The sequence below is a fragment of the Abramis brama genome, assembly GCF_963993115.1.
Source record: "Abramis brama genome assembly, chromosome: 23".
NCBI lineage: Eukaryota > Metazoa > Chordata > Actinopteri > Cypriniformes > Leuciscidae > Abramis > Abramis brama.
In genome coordinates this window covers 6,184,839-6,207,681 of record NC_139985.1, presented here as the reverse complement: position 1 = coordinate 6,207,681, position 22,843 = coordinate 6,184,839, and the positions used below count along the sequence as shown (strand labels likewise).

At 38.4% G+C, this 22,843-nt stretch overlaps 1 protein-coding gene across 9 annotated transcripts in view; it reads right to left on the bottom strand.

Moving 5' to 3' along the window:
- itpr1b (inositol 1,4,5-trisphosphate receptor, type 1b) overlaps positions 1 to 22,843 on the bottom strand; it is a 135,982-nt gene that overhangs the window by 39,366 nt on the left and 73,773 nt on the right. For 8 of the 9 annotated variants that reach the window (XM_084100479.1, XM_084100483.1, XM_084100477.1 and 5 more), the window contains 3 exons: positions 21,546 to 21,593; positions 19,732 to 19,861; positions 17,818 to 18,005 (listed from right to left, as the gene is read on the bottom strand). In XM_084100479.1, the coding sequence (XP_083956605.1) occupies positions 17,818 to 18,005; positions 19,732 to 19,861; positions 21,546 to 21,593 (366 nt within the window). The remainder of the gene's footprint in view (positions 1 to 17,817; positions 18,006 to 19,731; positions 19,862 to 21,545; positions 21,594 to 22,843) is intronic. The other variant, XM_084100485.1, reaches the window with a different exon arrangement.

Here is a 22,843-nt window from a genome sequence, read left to right as displayed (position 1 = left end):
GCCAAACAGGCACGGAGTGAGTGTGTGATGTGCGACACAAGGAGGGCGGGTGAGGAGTGGAAGTTATCAGCAGAATTCTGGGGCAGTTTTGAAAGCTCGTTACATAACCAGCCTTCTTTCCAGGTTAACAGTGAACTCAGTCATTCAGGCCTCTTTCAAACAACAGCGAGTGAAAGAGAAATGCAACACACCCACAGCAGTGCGCGCACACACACATGCACAAAGGAGATGCTCTTGAAAAATGATTCATCAGCTCCGGTGCATCCAGTAAACCTCGGGACGTCATCGGACAACTTGCATTTCATAAAAAAAAAATAAAAAAAAGAGAACTAATTGTAATCTCTTTCTGTGAATGACCTCTTTGTTAAACACTCCTCGCTCAAGTTAATTGAAGGCAGTCCTGACACGGAGCCGATCGTTCCGAGAGATTTAATAGCGGAGCAAATCAACAGGTTGTGTAAGACCTCGGAGCGGAGGAGAAGTGGAGTTTATAGCATTACGGCATTCAAATGTGCAAGTCTCATGACTGCTCTAATAAACAAGACGGCCACATCAGATGCGTCGCTGCGGTAAACATGTCAACACCTGACTGCCATATGACGCACATTCAGGAAAACAGCAAAACAGTGGAAAGGCTGGGAAAATAAGCATGGAAAGGCTGGGAAAATAAGCATGGAAAGTGTTTTCCAGGTGTTAGGCAGGAGTCTTAAACCTCAGGCCATGGACTCCCTAATGGATAAAATGACGGAGTAGGGATCCCTGTAACATTGTATAAAACAGGGTGTTGCATTTTAAGCCTGGTTCAAAAGAACAATTCAAGTTATGTTTGCTTAAGTTCATTATGACGCCTGCATTCCAAAGCCATTATTAACTAGCTTCCTATTAGCTTTAGCTTTCTTAGCTTTAACTGAAGTTAAATTGAAGGGTGCTTCTCAAAAGTCCAGTCCTTCAGAGGCTTGTAGGCTAGATTCCTCCTCATCACGTCCTTCGACAGAGCTTGATGAAATATTTATGATATATATGTTATATGGTATATATGACATATTACATATCATATATACATACATAAATAATTCATCAGCTTGATGAAATTAATTTTTATAAAATTATTATTAATGAATTGTTTTTTATATTTTTATCAGTTGAGGATTGGTATCACCAATGAGGTTCATCCTTGTGTTACGCAGCACGTTTGAGCTTCTGCATGAACCAATGAGGTTTGTTCTCGTGCATCAAGCAGGTTCGGTTGAGCTTCTGTTTACTGTATGTTCGCTGATCAATGTTTATATGTAAACAAAAGCCTAAATTAAATCGGTTCATCATATAAAGCGATCGAGTCTCTTCAGAAAATTTGGACTAAACCGCTCGATTCATATGAATTAGTTTTACGATCTCTTTATGAACTTTTTGAAGCGTCAAAGTGGTGGTTGCAAAGAACTGGTTAAAATTTTATTAAAAATATCTTCATTTGTGTTCTAAAGATCTCTAAAGAAGAGAAGTCTTACAGGTCTGGAACAACACGAGGGTTAGTAAATGATGACAGGATTTTCAGTTTTGGGTGAAATAACCCTTTTTTATTATTGTTATCAAAAAATAATAATAAGAAACTAGCTTTTTCATCAACTATTGCTGTGATTTCCAAATACTTGAGAACTTTGGTAACCGTTCCCATCCCTATAAACATGAAGAGTTGCGGATCTTGTGTTTTTGGTAAAGCTGGAATTGATATTTGCTTGGTGCTCTAATAGACACGCATGTGGTCTGCATGACCTTTATGTGCTGCATGACACAAGTGCACATGGGTCTTCATAACTCATGTAAGAAATGAATAAGTGTCTGTATCATGAGTTGGTGACTTTAAGAACAAAGGGCACACCCTCCTACATGAAGCTGATTAAAAAAGTGACAAAGACCTTTATAATGCCACAAAAGATTTCGATTTCAAATAAAAGCTGTTCTTTTGAACGTTCTATTCATCAAAGAATCCAAAGAAAAATATATCACCGTTTCTACAAAAATATTGAGCAGCACAACTGTTTTCAACACTGATAATAATAATAATAAGAAATGTTTCTTGAGCACCAAATCAGCATATTAGATTGATTTCTAATCTAAATTCTGATCAAATTCTTGATCAAACAAATACAGACTTGGCGAGCATAAGACTTTTCTCTCAAAAACATTTTAAAAATCTTACCGACCCTAAACTTTTGAACAGTAGTGTATATTCAGATTTCAATCTGCAATAATAGCTGGAAATTATAATCTATTATGTGTGTATAATTCCCCCCTATAATCAGTTTTAAAGGCTGCCGGAACCCTAGCCAACGTCATTCCCTTTTATTCCCATCTAATCCCAGTTGAAGGCCTGTCTTACCCCTTGAACCCATCGTAACTTGATTACAAGTCCTCAACATCAACAAGCCTATCCAGGCAAGGTGACCAGCCACAACCCAACAGAAAGTAGATAGTGCATGTACAGGTGAACGTGGGCAGTTCTCTAATAACAGCCTCAACACACTAAGCAAAAGGTCAACCAGCAATCGCCTCTCCATCCCCTTCTCGTCTATCCGAGCTCTTGGCATCAACAAGAGGATGTTGTGTAAGATCTATTTATAAGTGCGAGCTCAATCAGTGCCATCGTCGCGCCCACCCGGCCGCGTAACCACGGGAACGGCTTGCGCTGCAGAGGCTTGGGATGCTGGGAGATGTTGACTGCACATCCTTCACACTTCAACAGAAGCTTCTCAACAGCAGCTGAGAGTCTGCAATAATACCACACACACATAGGTGCACAAACTCAAGGGTTTCCAGCACACTCACAAATCCATTAGGGAGCACTTAGGATGCCGTGCAAGGCAGACCATAATAATAATAGATGAAGAGGGGGGGGGTCAAGCCTATAGAGCCTGCTGTATCATATTTGATACTCAAATTACTAAGGCCTCTAAATAAGCAATATGCAAAATATGTTGATCCAGGAACATCTTACTGGGCAAAATCACGGTGACCCTACTAGATGTCTTCTGTCATCTGATTGATGCTTTATACTTTTTTAGCATGTAAAAGGGCTTTCAGTGTAATTTTACATTTTTATAAAGTAAACCTAAGAATAATTTTTAGATTGTTAGTAATATTTCAAGATGAACACTTGAATGCAACTTAGGTTTACTTGATTATCCATACATTATTTCAAAATGTGAGCATCAAATATGATACATCAGGCTTTTCTATCATCATTGTTTTGCCCCCACAATTACAACTACAGAGCTTTGATCATATAAGCATTTAAATATCATCTTACTAAGACATTATTGGGAGATATGACAACTGATATTTAGTTGCATTTTATGTAAGTCTGCTATACTGTTATAGAAATTTCATTGATTTACATTACAAGCTTTTGCAACATCATCTTACTTTTTGGCCATATAAATATTTGTATAAGTTTGAATTTTAAAAAAATTCTTCGTCAAGTATGAGCTCCATTTTCTCACTATAGCATACTAAATGAGGCATTCAAGCCTTATGTATTAAATATGAGGCTCAATAAAAAAAAAAACACACACATTTTTACTCTAAAAAATAAATGTCAAAAGGTTGTTCAATTTAAAAAAAAAAAAAAAAAGAATTTTCTGACAAGTATTTCATATATGTTATGTTATTAACACAGCCATAATACAGCCGAGGTCAGCTTTAGACGCAAGTGCTGCGCTCTCACACTCACACCTGTTGTGCTTCATCACAGTTGTGTGTGTCTGGTTCTGTCTTGTGAGCAGTTTACGGTAAACACAGGGGGACGTGTGCAAAAACAGAGCTATGCACACAACTAACTTCCAGTGCACATGACATCTCCAAGGTCGTTTCTGACCGTGACAAAGTCTGAAAAAGTGTGTAAATATTTATAGATCATGGAATTAACATACAAGCACCTCCTACTTAAACACACACACACACACATTGGGTGCTTGTTTCGAGATGAGTTATGTAGGTCATAAGCTAATGTTTAACCGAGGTGCGTGCACTTGTGTGGCAGGCGACAGGTGCGGTGTGTGACTAGAAACAGGAGGAGTCCTCGAGTTTGAGTTTGTATCCCGCTCCACCTGACGCCATTTTTCCAATATTACATAATAGCCCTGACTATAGAAAGAGACGAGGTTTTGGGTTCAGAAAGAGTCATATTGCTATTCTTCTGCATCTCCCCTACTTTAAACATCAATGACAAGTTTGAAATGGAGCCATGTGAGAAGCTGACCAGATAATGACAGCTGGAATAATAAAAAAAAATCTGGTAATAGAGTCACAACAAAAGCCCTGACCTCTGGATCCCAATTTGAAGGCCAACTGCAAAGGCTCGGGAATGGAGACCCTTCTTTCCCCTCCCAGGTGCCGTGATATACATTTCTATTTATACTTTCTTCAGGAAATCGCTGAGCCTTACGTGTATGCGTACGTGCCAGCTGGAAATAACATGGCACAGCCCTCAAATTAAAATGAAGGTGTCACTTTCTCTTTTTAAAAGAGAGTAACATGCAACATATGCTGTAAATCCATTTGAGAATGCTTAAAGGGGCAGTCAACCCAAATTTTCAATTCTGTCATCGTTTATTCACAAAAGATGATACTTTGAACATTTCAAATGTTTTTGCCCATACAATGAAAGTCAATGGGGTTCAAAACAACAACAACATAAAAAATAAAAAATAAAAAAATATATTTTTGGGTGAACAATCAGGTGATATTTTAAGATTATTTATACACTATTACAGTATTTATTAATATTTTGAAAACTTTTTACATTTTAGTTTAGATTTTAGTGATTTTACTACAGTATGTGCTTTTGTAATTTTTTTTATTTTATTTCTATATAACTTTAATGTATTTTTATAATTTTAGTACTGTACTTCAACTTCAACTTATTTTAGTTAGTTTTAGTTAACACTAACAACACTGGAGCTATCCCTTTAATATGCGGGGCTCAGGAATACTTGATTCTGATTGGTCAATTGTGACATTATAGGGTCAAATATTTTAGCATAATTTAGCTTTGAGATCTTTGTCCTCTGCAATCCATTTCCTACATCATTCTGTGGTCTCTTTCTTCTCCTATTATATAACAATTCCAGTGTTTTCACTCTCAAAAGCTACCCGAGAAATGTGGGTATTTTGCCCATGCAATTCATCAAAAAGGTATCCCACAATAACCAACTGTATGATGTAAAAAATCCCAAAAGCAAATTCATGGTAGCCTTATGTCTGTTTTGCACTCTCTTGAATAACCTATGACATGCTGCATAAAAATGTATTATTAATGACTGTCTATTTATAAATGGACTTTGGCTCTGTGAGTATATACATGATCTTCTAGAATGTATTAAAGGAGTATTTTACATCCTTCTGTCACAGAGGAATGTATTCGCTAGCGTCATAGAGCGGAGATTGTGTGTGTGTGTGAATAACTGGTTAAGCGTCTCAGGCTTTTTGCCCACTTGCTGCCAAGCGAGTGGGCGACGGCTTCCGTCACGGGTCATCCAGAACCTGGCTGTTCTCACACACTCTGCTTTTGCACTGTACTCTCGCTGTCTCTCACTCCCTCCTACTCCTACTTGAGCATTGCTCACCACAGATGAAGTCCCGTCTGCCTTTCCGACTTCTGTCTGGCCTGGAGGTTTTACAGTATACAGCTGGAAGAACACAGGCCTTATTTGAGCGAGCGCCAATGGATTCAGACTTCGGCATTGCCATTTCCACCTCCCTAATTATTTCTATTCAGTTCATTGTGGGACACTTCAAGTGTGTGAAACTGGAGCTTGTGTATACTGTGACCTCATCACTTTTCAAAGGCAACCTGTGACTTTCAGATTACTCTGGTGGGTGGTTTAGGACAAGCAATGATAAAGACAGACTTGAGGCCTAGTCAAGTGCAAATTTTGAGATGTTAAAACAAAACGATTAACGCATTTAAAGTGGTGTTCGCTTGTGCAAAATTAGCCACAATGATGCTAAGGTGTTGAGGGTGATCGCCACGATGCATATCATATAAATATTATACAGCGACAAGCCTCTTTTATGGAGGCCAGGTAAAACATTTTTTTAAATCAATCAGATGGCAATTATTTCATAAAATATCCAAACTTTTTTTTTTTAATCAAATCAAACCGAAATTTATTTATAAAGCACTATAAAACACCCCAGTATACCAAAGTCTGTACAGTTACATAACGATAAATTATTATATAAAGAATACAATTAAAAATAAATATTAATTACAATTTTAAAAATACATAAATAAAATAACCTAAAAGCTACCTTAAACAAATACATCTTAAAACGGGTTTTAAACTAAAGAAAACGTTTTTGTTTATGGTATTATTACTTAAAATTATTTATTAATTAGATTCTAGTCTAGTTGGACTTCAGTTTTTTTTGTTGTTTTTTTTAAAATACAGTAATAACAGTAATATTCTGAAATAGTATTGACATTTAAAATACCTGTTTTCTATTTTAATATATTTTAAAATGCAATATTAAGCATTACCGTGATTGTCAGGTTTCGTACAAACGAAGCAGGCAAGATGGTAAGTTTGATATTTTAATAGCAGAATGGATCGGACACAGCGTGAAAGGTGAGTAAACAGGAAGTAGATAATTGGATGAAGCTTAACTGAATGATAACAAAGTCTCTCTTTCTCTTGCAGATGCAGATGATGAAGATTCTCTGAAGATGGACTGAAGACAGGCTGAAGAAGATCGGGATCGACGGTAAGTATGCAGGTAGGTGATGTAGAGAGTCTGTGTGTCATGAATAGACGTGTATTGACGAGACCAGACAAAGAGCGAGTGACTGAGTGCTGAATATAAAGGTGAGCTGGTGATGGGATCCAGGTGACGGTGATTACTACTTAGAGAGTGAGTGCAGGTGTGCGCCAAGGAGGATTCTGGGGAGTGTAGTGCAGAGACAGATGAGGAAGACAGACGGTGGATGTGACATTACTCCCACATCAGGGGGGGTGGGCATCCTGGAGTCCGTGATGGGGAGGTGGACCGGATGTAGAAGGACGGACTCCAGGATGGTCCAGACGGCCATGGCGGAGCAGACTGGTCAGGGGGCCATGGCGGAGTAGGAGACCACCCCTCGGACGGTCCTGGCAGAGGCGACCCCTCGGGTGGCCATGGCGGAGACTTCCCTTCGGGCGGCCATGGTGAAGCAGGCTGAGGAGGTGGCCATGGTGAAGCAGGCTGAGGAGGTGACCATGGTGAAGCAGGCTGAGGAGGTGACCATGGTGAAGCAGGCTGAGGAGGTGACCATGGTGAAGCAGGCTGAGGAGGTGACCATGGTGAAGCAGGCTGAGGAGGTGACCATGGCGGAGAGGACCCTTCGGGTGGCCATGGCGGAGAGGACCCTTCGGGTGGCCAGGACGGCATTGGGAACCGTGTCGGTGAGGCCTCCACGGTCCCCCCAGAGGACTTATAGCCCCCCCAAAAAATTTTCTTGGGGAAATTATCAGGCTCTGGTTCAAGGCTGGATGAGACGGGGGGGCGAAGGCAGCTCTGGGCTGGACAGGACCAGGGGTGAGGAAGTCTCTGAGCTGGGCAGGACCAGCGGCGAAGAGGGCTCTGAGCTGGGCAGGACCAGCGGCAAAGAGGGCTCTGAGCTGGGCAGGACCAGCGGCGAAGAGGGCTCTGAGCTGGGTGGAACCAGTGACGAAGAGGGCTCTGAGCTGGACAGGACCAGCGGAGAAGAGGGCTCTGAGCTGGACAGGGCCAGCAATGAAGAGGGCGTTGAGCTGGGCGGAACCAGCGACGAAGAGGGCTCTGAGCTGGGCGGAACCAGCGACGAAGAGGGCTCTGAGCTGGACGGAACCCGCGATGAGGGCTTTACTGGGCAGTCGCCGTGAGCTGTCTCGGATGGGCAGTCGCCGTGAGCTGTCTCGGATGGGCAGTCGCCGTGAGCTGTCTCGGATGGGCAGTCGCCGTGAGCTGTCTCGGCTGGGCAGTCGCCGTGAGCTGTCTCGGCTGGGCAGTCGCCGTGAGCTGTCTCGGCTGGGCAGTCGCCGTGAGCTGTCTCGGTTGGGCAGTCGCCGTGAGCTGTCTCGGCTGGGCAGTCGCCGTGAGCTGTCTCGGTTGGGCAGTCGCCGTGAGCTGTCTCGGCTGGGCAGTCGCCGTGAGCTGTCTCAGCTGGGCAGACGCTTACTGGCTCTGGCTCGACTGGGCAGGCGGCTGGCTCTGGCGGGCAGGTAGGATGAGCGGGTTTGGCTGGGCTGATTTTGTGTGAAGCATACTGGAGAGCCCCTCTGACGGATATTAGAGAGGGGTCGAACAATTTCGATGTCAGATCAGAACTATTGAAAATTATCTTAAGTGCGCTGGGTATGGTAACCCCTTGGTTCGATTTGGGACATAAAGATACCTTAGACGAGGAGGGCACACCAACAGTATAGGAAGATCCACACGAACTGAGCACCAATTCAAGATAACTCTCGAGGTTGAAACTAGAATCACCTACTGGTATCCATGGGGCAACGTGTGGATCTAACCCACTCCAAAACAAGTCCATTAATTGAACCTCACTCCAGGTGGAAAGGTGGCTGTAGAGCAGGAATTCCTCCATTTATGCTTCTATAGATCTGCCATCTTGAAAAATGGAACACAGGGTTTCCGTGGAGCTCTGCATTTTGGTCTGGTCTTCTGTCAGGTTTCGTACAAACGAAGCAGGCAAGATGGTAAGTTTGATATTTTAATAGCAGAATGGATCGGACACAGCGTGAAAGGTGAGTAAACAGGAAGTAGATAATTGGATGAAGCTTAACTGAATGATAACAAAGTCGCTCTTTCTCTTGCAGATGCAGATGATGAAGATTCTCTGAAGATGGACTGAAGACAGGCTGAAGAAGATCGGGATCGACGGTAAGTATGCAGGTAGGTGATGTAGAGAGTCTGTGTGTCATGAATAGACGTGTATTGACGAGACCAGACAAAGAGTGAGTGACTGAGTGCTGAATATAAAGGTGAGCTGGTGATGGGATCCAGGTGACGGTGATTACTACTTAGAGAGTGAGTGCAGGTGTGCGCCAAGGAGGATTCTGGGGAGTGTAGTGCAGAGACAGATGAGGAAGACAGACGGTGGATGTGACAGTGATATATATTTTTTTTCAAGGATTCTTTATTGAATTTTTTGTAATAATGTAAATTTCTCTTCTGTCACTTTTGATCAATTTGATGCATCTGTTCTGAATAAAAGTATAAATGTCTTTCTTTCAAAAATAAATCTTTGTGTATATAATCACAAATGTATAATTTATACTGAACAAAAACAAACTGAAAATGTATTTTTAATGGCGTCTCTACTCATTAGGTAACACTTAATTTTAAGGTGAAGTAGTTACATGTTACTAGTACATGTACTTACTATAGTAATTAAAAATTTAAAATAGTAACTAACTAACCCTAAACCAAACCCTTAACGTAACTCTATAGTAAGTACATGTAGTTAATTAACATTACTCAGTATTTGAGTAAGTACAATGCAACTACGTCACCTTAAAATAGTGTAACTCCTCATTTTATTACAGCGCTTCACAAGATATCATCATAACTAATGAGTGGAAAAACGATTTGCACTTGAGTCACGTCCTCTTGTCAAAGCTTTCCACAAAAGCGTCTTTTTTTTTTTTTTTCACTGTAGAAACAAACAACAAGGCCTAAATGGAGCGAGATGGAGCGAGATGAACCTCGGTGCACAGGTCAAGTTGGGCATGGCTTAATTCAGTGCCACTGATCAGCACTGCCCATTCAAAAGAAGCCTTGCACAATATTATTGCTTGGGAAAGTCCCTTGTTCTTACTGTATTGTTGTAGCTGGTCCATTTTAGACATGTGGTAAAGCCAGGGGCAAGTGTGCACACATATATATAGATATGCAGTTCCACACAGAGCTGGAAGTTGGGGAGGGCTAAACAGCATGTGATTGTGCCCTGTCCTACTTCTCTTTGTGTTCACCAACACACTTCCCCTCAGCTGGCACACACACCGTACTCTCTCTGCCTGCTTTGCTCACTATGCCTTCAACTTTTGCATAATCTCTCTGCTTCCTTATTATTCAGTCCATTACCTCTCTCTCTCTCTCACCTCATATTCCATCCCTCTTTTTCTTTTTCCCTGGTAACAGTGTTTGTTATCCTGACGACCACCCCAGAATACCTCTGTAAATAAACAAATCGTGGAGGGGAATTGGCTTGTGTTGTTGTGCAGCTTCCAAACAAATGCCTCTCTGTGCACGAACCAGGCCAGCGTGCTCCACATTATGCAAGTCAAAGTAACGCGATTCATCCTCTGATATGTTTCAGATTCGCTCAGCGCCACAAAAGACCACTTGTATGGCTCTAATGAGGAAGGAAAAACAAAAAGTTGATGTCTCTTCTTTTCATGGAAGCAGCATTTAGCCTGTCTGAAATCGATCAATTTGTGGTCACATTTAGCGTAGTTCGGCCAATAGAGCGGTGCAGGGATGACGTCAAAACCCGGAAGACTAATCCGGCCAGCGGTTACCTCGAGATTTTCCTATTGGTTTTTAAAATAAGGTTTTTCAGTTTATGAGTAAAATAAGGTCTGTGGTAAACATAAGCTGGTGGTATTTGGACATTTTGTTCTACAAGTAAATTACACACACTCACACTGCAAACATTCTTAAGTGGTAACTTTTTTTTTTTTTTAATAAACATAACAGCTTCAAAATTTGCATTTTCGACATGGGTGTGTGTAATTTAGTTTGTAGAACAAAACTGCTTGGTTGAAAATGACTTCTGTGTAAGTAGTGCTTCATAAATCGCTACGCTGTTGACAATGGATGCTTTTTTGCACATTAAATTTTGCTAATGCCGAGTAAGTCAAGTCATGTAACCTTTATTTATATATCGCTTTTACAATACAGATTGTTTCAAAGCAGCTTTATAGAGATATTCAGTCACAGTCCAGCTTAAGTAAGTTCAGTGGTGGTTTTTTTTTGTTGTAAAAAAGTTAGTTAATATAACTAATATAATTAATTTAGTTATATATATATATATATATAGCCGCTCTGGAGGAAACCGTGATGTTATCGTCCAGCTTAGTTCAGTTCCCATATACTCTATATTCTACTCGCACGGCTCCGAACGGGATTTCCGGCATTAGAGACGGGCGCTAACAAGGATGCTCAAGACCGCAGTCACTAGCGTTGGTCACTAGTGTCGGTCACTAGCGTCGGTCACTAGCGTCGGTCACTAGAGCGCCTCTTGAGGCCAGGAGAGTGAGGTTTAATTGCACAGCGACTACTAGCTGGCCTCCGTTTCAACCGCACCTTCAGGATTGAAAACACTGTACCAAAATATCTCACGGTACAGTAACCAAAGAACTTACATCAACAAGAGCATCCATACTTAGTATTATTTCTCGATCTGCTGCACTTTATCTGTATAATACACCACTCCAAATCCACAAACCCCAGGTACGTTAGTTTGGCCCGTTTTACTTCTCCTTCTTTAACCAGGTCACTCAGTACAGTCATCCAATCACATGGCTTCTTTTATCAATGTCATTCCGATGATGCGCAACAGTCCTGCGCTTATTGACTCAACTAACCTTTAAAAAGCCTTGAGATATGATCTAGCAAACCTCCAATCATTTGCCATGTCTACATTTTTATCAAAAAGGGAAAAAAAAAATCTTCAAAGCACAAAAACTTTTTTTCTTATCTAAAAACCACATGAAAACATGTCTGGGCCACATTTGACCATAAAATCAAAAGATTCAACTTTCCCTATTCGAGGAACCATTAAACATTTTTTATTAAGGCATTATTTGTATTATTTTAATTTTGCAATGATTTATTTTGCATTAACTTATTTTTTATTAAAGCATAACCCTTTTTACTGTAATATGTTTTTGTTTTTTTAAATTAGCATAATTTAGTAGTATGTAGCATAATGCAGTACAATAAATATTTCAATGATACATTTAAATAATTATTTTCATTATAATTCATATAATGTAATGTTATATATCACAATGCAAAAAATATATATTACCTGTCCTAAAACAGGCTTCTTATTTATTTAAACTTTGGGTGTAATTTTGTCCTAGAGATGTGGTAGTGTAGAATAAAGTGGATCTGGAGTTTGACAACCAAAAAAAAAAGAAAAAAAAAAGTGCATTTACTTATAAAGTGTAGCAGATGACAGCAGAATAAATCATCTTAAAAGAAGCTGATTTACAATGAGTAAACTCAGTAATTCCCCTGTTAACACTAGAGAATGTTACCTCGCACACACACATACACACGTCAAGAGCAGACTACCCCCAGTTCTCTCTTTCTTTCATGTGGTTTCTTCACATCCTTTAAAAGACACCCAAATGACTCTGCAAACCGGCTGCAAAAGTGGCATGCAGGTTATCCACAAAACCCCTTTAGCGCTGCAAGAATGCTTAACCAATCTAACCCAATACAATGAGGTTGATGCTGACAGGAATTAAAGAATCGACGGAAGAGTCTCATGTAACCTGGTAAGAAAAAGGGATCTATTTGAGGTCAATAGCCTATACATTTTTTATGCAGAAATGTGCTATTATTTTTCTTATTGGAAAATTAAGCACATTTCCACCCTCAATTCTTATTATCATAATGTAAAAATAATATTAATTTTGATAACTGTAATGTGAAAAAAATAATAGCATGTTATGGTATTTATAGATTGTGGCTATTTTTGTTGTAATGTCTTTATGCAGTAATAAATAATCAGGCTTTGGGATTTGATGTTGTACTTGCACTTGGAAAAGTAACAACTGGAACACCATGTCTGGAATCCTTCATTGTCATATACCATACGCTCACTCTCTTGGGAGTAATGGGCTTTACAGTTATTAACTTGAACTTTTCAGGTACACTATTCTACATGGATATCTATTGTGTTTCATTTATTCATTGATTTTATTCTTGCATATGTTAATAAGTGTGTAGGGCTCATGATGACCAACAGTGGTATTTAACTATATATTTTTTTAATCTTATTTCACTTAATTTCTTTTCCTCTACCATATAATATTATTTTTTGTATAATTTTGTACCATTTTCTAAAAATTTTATTGTTACTTTGGATGGATGGATGGATGGATTTTCCCTCATACGGATATTATTATTATGGTAAAGGGGTATTGGGGAAAAGTGCTTAATTATCAACAAAATAAAGTATAATATATAATAATATATAATACATACATTATTGTAAGTCATAGCCGAGCACCCATGGATAAACACGAGATATCCTTCTTTCATATTAACAATCAAAAAATCGATTGAGATTCAGGAACCTCTCTGATAGGTGGATCTCACATCGGGTCACAATACATACAATTCTACAGTTATATTTAGCATTGCAAAATAACCTGACACAACAGCTTGTGCTTTCTGTTTTTTTTGCATGATGAAACAGATGTGAATAAAAAAAACAAAAAAACATAATTGTTTACGTCATTTTATCTCTCTGTTTCTCTCCCTATCAATCACTTTCCACTCTTTTAGTCTCTCTCAATCACCAGAACACACAATGACCCAGTTAGCACACAAGACTGTTTTCTGCATTATTCACCACGGCCTTGGCTTATGTAATCCAGTCATGTGAGAGCCTCTAAGTGTGCCTGTTGGGAAGCCTGAGTATCATCAAGTAGAATGCCTTTGCTAATAACAGGGCTGATTATGCAACGGGCCTATTTACAAAAGCACCCACGCAAAACACATGCACAGAGCGCAGAAACCGGCCCTGCCAGCTCGGGAAATATAATTGCTCTACAATCAGAACAGCCATCCCTCCTTTGACACCGCCGCCGTGCATCACCCTCCCCGTCCGCGAGCAGCCTAGCGACAAGGATAGCGATTTGCCAGGTTGCCATAGCAACCGCATTGCACCCGCAAAACCCTGGCTGGGCGACTGCAGACAGTGACGTGTGGCCCTGCTCTGCACTGGACAGCCTCCACTTGATGATCCGAGCGCTCGGATAACATACAACTATCACACTACTATTACTACTGCAGTATCTGTGCACACTGCAAAATGAACATGCATCACAAAGAAAATATGAAAAATGATTTTTTTTTGTGAAGTTGCACTATACAAAAAAAACCTTAAACTGAATCGAAAAATAATACGAGCTGCCAAATATGAAGACAGTTTTACACAAAATTGGATTAAAAATGCAAAATGCCCATCTTTGCTTCCACTTAATTAAATATGCAGCATCATGAGGCCAAGTGACAAAAGTAATGAGGTCATGTGACAATGTAGTATGCTACAGTTTGAACGTTATTCATTGAATAATGCCTACTTTAGTAAGTTTTATTTTACCTACTATTTATATAACAAAGAAAAGCAGACAGTTTACAATGGAACAGATTTACTAACAGCTTGCTCCAGCGCAAACCTTCTTTAGGCGTTAAAAAACTACTGTCAGGATTTACTAAAGACACAGTGAAAAATGAGCGTTATTATGTAGGAGTTTCCCTTTCAGACGCAACATTTATGGGAGGAGAGTATTTATATGAATCAAGCAAGGTTATCGCTAGTCAATTTACTAGCATTTGCGCCATTATTTACCACCCAAAAAAAGCATGTAAAAGCAGACACTAATTTGCGCTGCTCTTGGTAGATTACATTGGTCATTATGGAAATGATCCGGCTGCGTCTGGTTTCTATAACTTTCCACTTCCATCTGCGCTTTTTTGCTATTTTGCCCTGTTTAGTAAATCTGGCCCAATGTGTTCTGCATAATATTCAGTAAGTATAAAGCTTTTATTCTATTCTAAAAAATAGCCTGTGTCTTTATGCGTTCCTTCAGTTCCTCGCTCATTTTCTCTCTCTCTCTTAGCATTCCAGCTCTCTATGTTTTCATCAATTTACCCACGGTCTCCTCAGTGACCTAAGATATCTCCCCAGTCTTATTGGTGTTTCTTATCTCAATTCGATGCATGCTCTCCTTCCCTCTTCCTGTTTTGCACCATGGGAGAACACCTACATTTCAAAGGAAAGGACACAGCTTTCCTACACAGAGATGAGGTATGCAAAAACAACCCAACTTGCATCAAAACAGCAATTCAGATAAATGTTTTGGATTTGCTTCAGTTCACGTGGTAAATAGCCCTATGATGTATAGACCTTATGTAGCTCCGCCCCTTTTCAGCGCTGCACTCCTCATGTTCTGTTTTCCGGTTTATATTCCCACAGCATGAAGGTAAGATCTTATGGATTTATGAATGAACATGTCATTTTAAAATCTTCTGTCGACTGACATCTGTTATGACATCCGCTTCAAACATTACAATGCCCATGATAACTTTTGTTAACGTTACAATAAGTAAATCCACTTTACCAGCTAATTACTTTTCGACAGCGATGCCATGGAAATACAGTGAGGAAAATAAGTATTTGAACACCCTGCTATTTTGCAAGTTCTCCCACTTAGAAATCATGGAGGGGTCTGAAATTGTCATCGTAGGTGCATGTCCACTGTGAGAGACATAATCTAAAAAAAAATTGCATGGGGTGGACAGGTGTCTTTATGCAGCTAACGACCTCAAACAGGTGCATCTAATTTAGTTTAATAAATGGAGTGGAGGTGGACATTTTAAAGGCAGACTAACAGGTCTTTGAGGGTCAGAATTCTAGCTGATAGACAGGTGTTCAAATACTTATTTGCAGCTGTATCATACAAATAAATAGTTAAAAAATCATACATTGTGATTTCTGGATTTTTTTTTTTAGATTATGTCTCTCACAGTGGACATGCACCTACGATGACAATTTCAGACCCCTCCATGATTTCCAAGTGGGAGAACTTGCAAAATAGCAGGGTGTTCAAATACTTATTTTCCTCACTGTATATAGCTACCGCAAAAAAGGAAGTTCAAACACTAAATTCTATAGATGGCTGTGTGCTTGTTTCTCTGGCGTATAAGGTCTAAACCAGGGGTCTCCAACACGTCGCTCGCGAGCTACCAGTAGCTCGTGGCCTGATTGGAGGTAGCTCGCCAAGGGCTGTTCACATATTGCGTCTTTTGCGCGCTCAAGTTCGTTATTTCAAATAATTAAAGCGACGCGCTCATTTTTTCCAGGCGTAGCGAGTCAACATGAAGGATGGGAGTGCACCCAAACACTACGGGTGTTTTTTTCTTCGCTGTAAATAAATCTTGTAGCAGAACTACAGCAAGCGTTTTTCGGTGGTGGAAATCCATTAGCTATTAAAACTTCTTTGTCGTTGTGGAGAGCCATAGATATAAACATGTTCATATAAACATATAAACGTGTTTATATCTATGGTGGAGAGCGCAGTGCATGGTTGCATAGCAACGACAGACGCCATGGGAAAATCGGACCGAATTTTACTATTAATAATAAAAGATTAGCTAATGTGTATTGTAAATGCCTGTAATTTATCTTTTTTGACTCATTATTTTTATAAAAATGATTTAAAGGCTGAAATATGCGAGGTTTATCTTTTTATAAAAACTTTTTTGTCAAAACTTTATTTGAACTTGTACACGTTAGTAGATAACATGTTGCAAGACACTCCTTTAAAATCTAGCCATCATTTTTGATGTTATTTTAATGTTTATGTAAACAAAAAGTGCATATTGATGCTAAGTTTATTTGTTATTTGCTGGTTTTCGACATAAAACTTGGTGAATTGATTTTATTGTGTAGTATTAGTACTTTTTGAACAGGATTCTGTGATAACCGTGATCATTTTGGTCACTATAATCATTAAATGAAATTTTCATACCATTTCATCTCTAGTTATCATGCACTATAAAATCAACTATAATTAAGTGTTTTTACAGTATAATATGCAAAGTTCAATTTCCTATAATTTTTTTATTTTTTTATCTCTGATTCTGTTCTTTTCTCTGACATTTAAGGGTGACATATATAGGCCTACAAAAACTATTTTAGGTCTAAAACAGTTTGGATAGTTGTTAATATGAGAGTTATGAGACATTATTTAAGATATTTAAGTATTGTATTACATGAGTAGCTCTCGCCCACTTTCATTTTTAAAAAGTAGCTCTCAAAAGAAAAAAAGTTTGGAGACCCCTGGTCTAAACTGTTGATTTTAAAACCCATAGTTACGGTCCTTGATTCTGATTGGTTGAGCTGTTGTAAAAATACATTGCTGTGATCGCATTACATAAGTATTACTGTGCCACTGCATCTGTGTGTTTGTGTTGATTCCGCTTATGAAGAACTACATTGTTTGGCGGAAGAATACTATTTTTTTTATCAACAGCAAAAAAAAAAAGTGTCTGTGTGTTTATTTAATGAAACCTTGCCAGGAATGTAAAATGACAATTTTATAAAAGTAATAAGCTCAGTGAAGCCGTGGTTTACAGCGACTTTAAAACACCTATGGGTGCCTAAATTCACTGTAAACCACAGCTTCTTTTCACTGCTTTATTTTACCACACCTTCACTGGATCAGCTGACTCTACGCTGACTCACATTGTCTGTCGCAATCATTGTTTACTATCTGAATTCTGAATTTGCACATGACATGAGTTTTAAATGCAGAACAGAGGCAGCTCACATGACCACAATACAATAAAAGTTAATGAATTATAAAGATAAATAAACAAACAAATTTGAATGCAGATATTATAATTGTGCTTAATTGTAGATTAAAGCAGAATATATAATATTAAATATTAGAATATGAATTTGAATAACAATTTTAACTTCTTATTGTATCATTTAAAAGAATGTACCAGATGAAATGAAAGTGAAGTGAAAGCTCATCTCACCTGTATGACAGGGTTTCCTCCCTCCAGCAGAGCGATGGCCAGCAGAATGCTTTCCTGGAAGATTCGGTCACTTGTGGCATTCATGATGAGGTCAATGACCAGGTCAGACGCTCCCTCTCTATCCAGGTGACACTGCACTTCTGCCAGGCTTATCTCCCCTCGACCGCCCGCTGAACCCCCACCAACAACTGGAAGTAACAATAAAACCATCAAAATTAACAAAAAAAGAAATAAATAACAACTGTTCAAAAGTTTGATGCCAGTATGATTTTTTTTTTTTTAAAGAAATTATTACTATAGCAAGGATGCATTGGATGTATCAAAAGTGAAAGTAAAGACATTTAACGTTACAAGAGAGTTCTAATGTATCGTTTCCACACAAAAAAAAAAATACAGGGATAAGTTCACCCAAAAATTTTAATTCTGTCATCATTTCCCTCATGAGTTTCTTTATTCTGCTGACCACAAAAGAAGATATTCTGAAAAATGTTGGTAACCAAACGATTGATGAGCCCCATTGACTTCCATAGTCTATTTTTTCCATAAAATGGAAGTCAATGAGGCCCATCAACTGTATGGTTATCCATATTCTTCAAAATATCTAATTTTGTGTCCAACAAAAGCAAGAAATTCATACAGGTTTGTTACAACTTGAGGGCGAGTATAAGCGATGACAGAATTTTGGGTGAACTAACTAAGAAATGTTTCTTTAGAAGCAAATCAGCATATTAGAATGATTTCTGAAGGATCACGTGACACTGAAGACTGGAAATTCAGCTTTGCATCACAGGAATAAATTACACTTTAAAATATATTTTAATAGTTATAATTGTATATTTATTTTACAATATTACTATTTTTACTGTATTTTTTGGTAAAATAAATGCAGCATTTGTGAGCATAAGAGACTTCTTTCAAATACATTTTAAAAAATCGTACCGAGCCCAAACTTTTACATTTACATTTATTCATTTAGCAGACGCTTTTATCCAAAGCGACTTACAAATGAGAACAATAGAAGCAGTTAAACTAACAGTAGGACTACAATATGCAAGTGCTATGACCCTTCTCAGTTTAATCTAACGCAGTACATGTTCATTTTTTTATTTTTAATAATAGAATAGAATAGAAGAGACAGTATTAGTATTACTGGATCAACTTTTGAACGTTAGTGTTTCTAGAAACAGGAATATCAGCTAAATCAGGACAACGCCTTTACATGACAAATTATATGACAACATTCTGATAGTTAAACTTAAAATTATTGCGCATGTAAACAGTCACTGAAAATGTATGGCATTAATTGCAGAATTAACAATAAATAAATTATTATAATTGTGTCCAAATACAGGTCTAATTCTATAAAAATCCTGCCCTTTTCCGGTTATAAAATTGTAATGGTACCAAAATAATAATGGCACCAAATCGTTACTGAATCAAACTGTAATAATCAGTGTTAAGAACCTGAGCAGGCCTTTCTGATGAGATGTTGCACCAAATATGCTTCAAATATAAGAACTCATTGGCAGTAAATAATCCACATCATGTATATGTGTAGAGGAAATTGTGCTTTTTAGTAAGTTAAGGTCAAACTGACCAAATCCACATTTACGGATAGCCTATCATCTGGTGTCAATCTCTCCTAAAGACATCTATGCTGTAATTCACTCGCTAGACTTTCTAAAGCAGGTGTGTGTGTGTGTGTCTGGTGGCTATTCACAAAAGAAGTGTGAGTGCCACGTTCTTGTCGCCTGGCAACAGCGATGGCTCTGAATATATAGGACACGATACAGAAGAAAATGGACGGGGGGGGGGGGGGGGGGGGTCATCTTTAGCGGCTGGGTTTTACAAAATGAAGTTGGTCTGAATGTTTGAAAAGGTCAGTTTTTATCGTCTATTATAACAAACACAAACCTGCAGGAGTTTTAGTCTGTCCCCCGGGGACGAGCGGCCCGTTGCTGAAATTGGTCAAACTTTCTCGCCTGCTTCCCGGCTTGAAGTTGCCATAGTAACGGTTTACCAGGACTTGCCTCAAAGCTTCACTCTGAAAACAGGGAAGGGGTGGAGTAATGGGAGGGGCATTATGACAGATGACATCATCAAAAGGTCAATGTGAAAAAAATTAAATAATGAAAAAAAAAACAAACAGATTTTTTTACAGATTTTTGTTAATGGAAAAATACACACATCTGTCCACGGGTGGTCAATGTAAAACAAAGAATTTGTGGTAACACAAAATGGTTAAAGAAATCATAGGAAAAAAAGTGTGCATATCCAACCCAAATCGAGTAAAAACAGTAACTATCACATTTTGATATCTAGGTCTTCATCAAAAATCCTGATGAAGATCTAGGAGTCAAAATACTGCAGATGTCCAGTAATATTAATAAATGTCTTCCAACACTTAAATTGAAGCCTGTATATACCATTCAAAAAGATCAGCAGTAAATATTTAATTATATTATAAAATTAAATTGAATATATATATATATATATATATATATATATATATATATATATATATATATTTTTTTTTTTTTTTTTTTTATATATATTTTTTTTTAGAAATTCATTTTAAAGAAATTTCAAATAAATGCTGTTCTTTTGAACTTTTTAACTCTGCAAAGAAATTTAAAAAACATGTATATTTTTCCACAAAACAATTAAGCAGCACAACTGTTTTCAGCATTAATAATAATCAGAAGTGTTACTTGAGCACCAAATTCACGTTTTCCATCACAGGAATAAATTACATTTTAAAGTACATTCAAACAGAAAACAGCTATTTTATATTTTATATATATATATATATATATATATATATATATATATATATATATATATATATATATATATATTTTTTTTTTTTTTTTTTATATCAAATACATGCATAAGAGACTACTTTCAAAACTTTTTTAAATTTTTACTGACTGCAAACTTTTGAACGGTATTGTATAACAAATGCAAAATTACTTATAATACACTTTGCAATGGATTATACTGCTTCATTATGATAGGTATTAATATTCATGTAACACCTTTAAAGACCATAAGCCATAATAAAACACTTGACATCAGCTGTGATCACATGGCATAATGCAAAGGTGTAACCATGAATAGGCTAAGGAGTAAGTTTTATAACTGTGTCTAAAGGTGTATTATATAATACATTTCATAACGAAAATCTCAATAATGTGTTACATAAACAGGCTTCTATTAAAGTGTTATCTAATTGGTTTTGTTTGTGGGATGCCTCAACTCCTCCTCAAGACCAATCCCCATCGCGTCCCGTTACGTTTGATTAGTACAGTCAGAAAGAGGTCAGAAAGGAAGACAGAATCTGATAACACCAGATCCCTTTTCTTAGTCGCATCTGACCTCATAATACCCAAGACCTCGGATACAAGACACCGCACCAATTAAGAGTAATCCTAATTCAGTGATTACACAGATAACCGTAACCCGACAGCTCGCTCGAAACACCCCGAATCAGAGTGGGTGGAAACACACACACACACACACACACACAAATACAACATCAAGATGTTTATCACCTATAAACGCATCCATCACCACCTTCAAACCTATAGAGCAAACATTCATCCCGGTTTTTTGGGTGAAACCTCCACCCATTTGGAGCAGACAGTAGGGTGTGAAGGGAAAGATAGTGAAAGGGCGGCTCAAGCGGTGGCCGGGGTGTGCGTCACGTGCCCCATTTCTTTACCTACCCTTCTCTGATCCTCCAGTTGCTTCTGGGGCTGGTTTGGATCAAACTCCTGAGTGATGCGAGTTAGCAGAAAGCAAAAAGGAGGGAAGAAAAATGAGAAGCATAAAAAAAGAAGGGGGTCAAGACTGAGAACATTAGTCACTACTTCGACATGCAAGAAAAGTGGGGCAGATTACATCATGCAGTTAAATAAGAGGCATGGTATGTGTGTGTGTGTGTGTGTGTGTGTGTATGTGCCTACTTAATATAGTTAAGTAGGTACACACAAATATAGTTAAGTGACCAAAACCTGACAAAATCTCCAAAAACCTCCCATTAGGGATGTCCTCATTTGTAAATCTGGTATACAATAAAGTAATTAATCGTATTTAAAAAATGCAGAAAGTTTTGTGTGATGGGTAGATTTAGGGGTAGGGATAGAGTAAGGGGATAAAATATACAGTTTGTGCAATATAAAAAACATTATGTCTATGGAATGTCCCCATTTAGATAGCCAAGTAAACGTGTGTCTGTGTGTGGGTGGGTGTGTGTGTGTGTGTGTGTGTGTATAGACAGGCGCTGGGGAACATCATGCAGAGCAAAGTAACACAATCAGCTTTAGTTCATCCATAAAATCTTTAAAAAAATGTCCCCTGAAAGGAAGTAGGAATGGGGTAGAACAGGATAACTAAAAACATAATACATTTCATAATGTTTGTTTTTCAATTCCCTGTTCTTTAATGAATAAAGCTCAACAGGATGTTTGCTGCTAACCTATTCTACAGGCCATCTGTTTTATGTCGGACTATATTTCTGCTTCTACGACAGCAATAGCGGGAATGAAACCATGTTGATTACATAAGCACCACACAGGGCGCCAAAGCTAGAAACGCAAGCCACGAGTGAGAGGAAAGAGAGGAAAGAGAGAGAAAAAAGATTTTTTTTTTTTTTTTTTTTATCCAGATTACATAATGGAGCCTGTGTACTATTGACACAAAATGCGGCTCATGCCCCCAGCTGCCCTGCTAAAGCACTTGGTTTGCTTTTTGACCGTCATTCTCCCTGTCTGTCATATACTCAGACATAAATGCACTCAGTGCATGTAAACTGTTGGCTGTGTGCAACAATGACCACCCACTTTTTAACACCCTTGGTTTCACAAGGGTTTTTCATCATTCAGTTTCTCCACAGGCATTTAAAAAGAAAAATAATGACGTATGACGCACGGAACGAGCTGTTGTTGTTGAATGAAGTGTCATAAATGACTGTCGTGTCATTCTAAAAATCATCTGTGAAGTGGAGCAGGACAACGTCCCACCA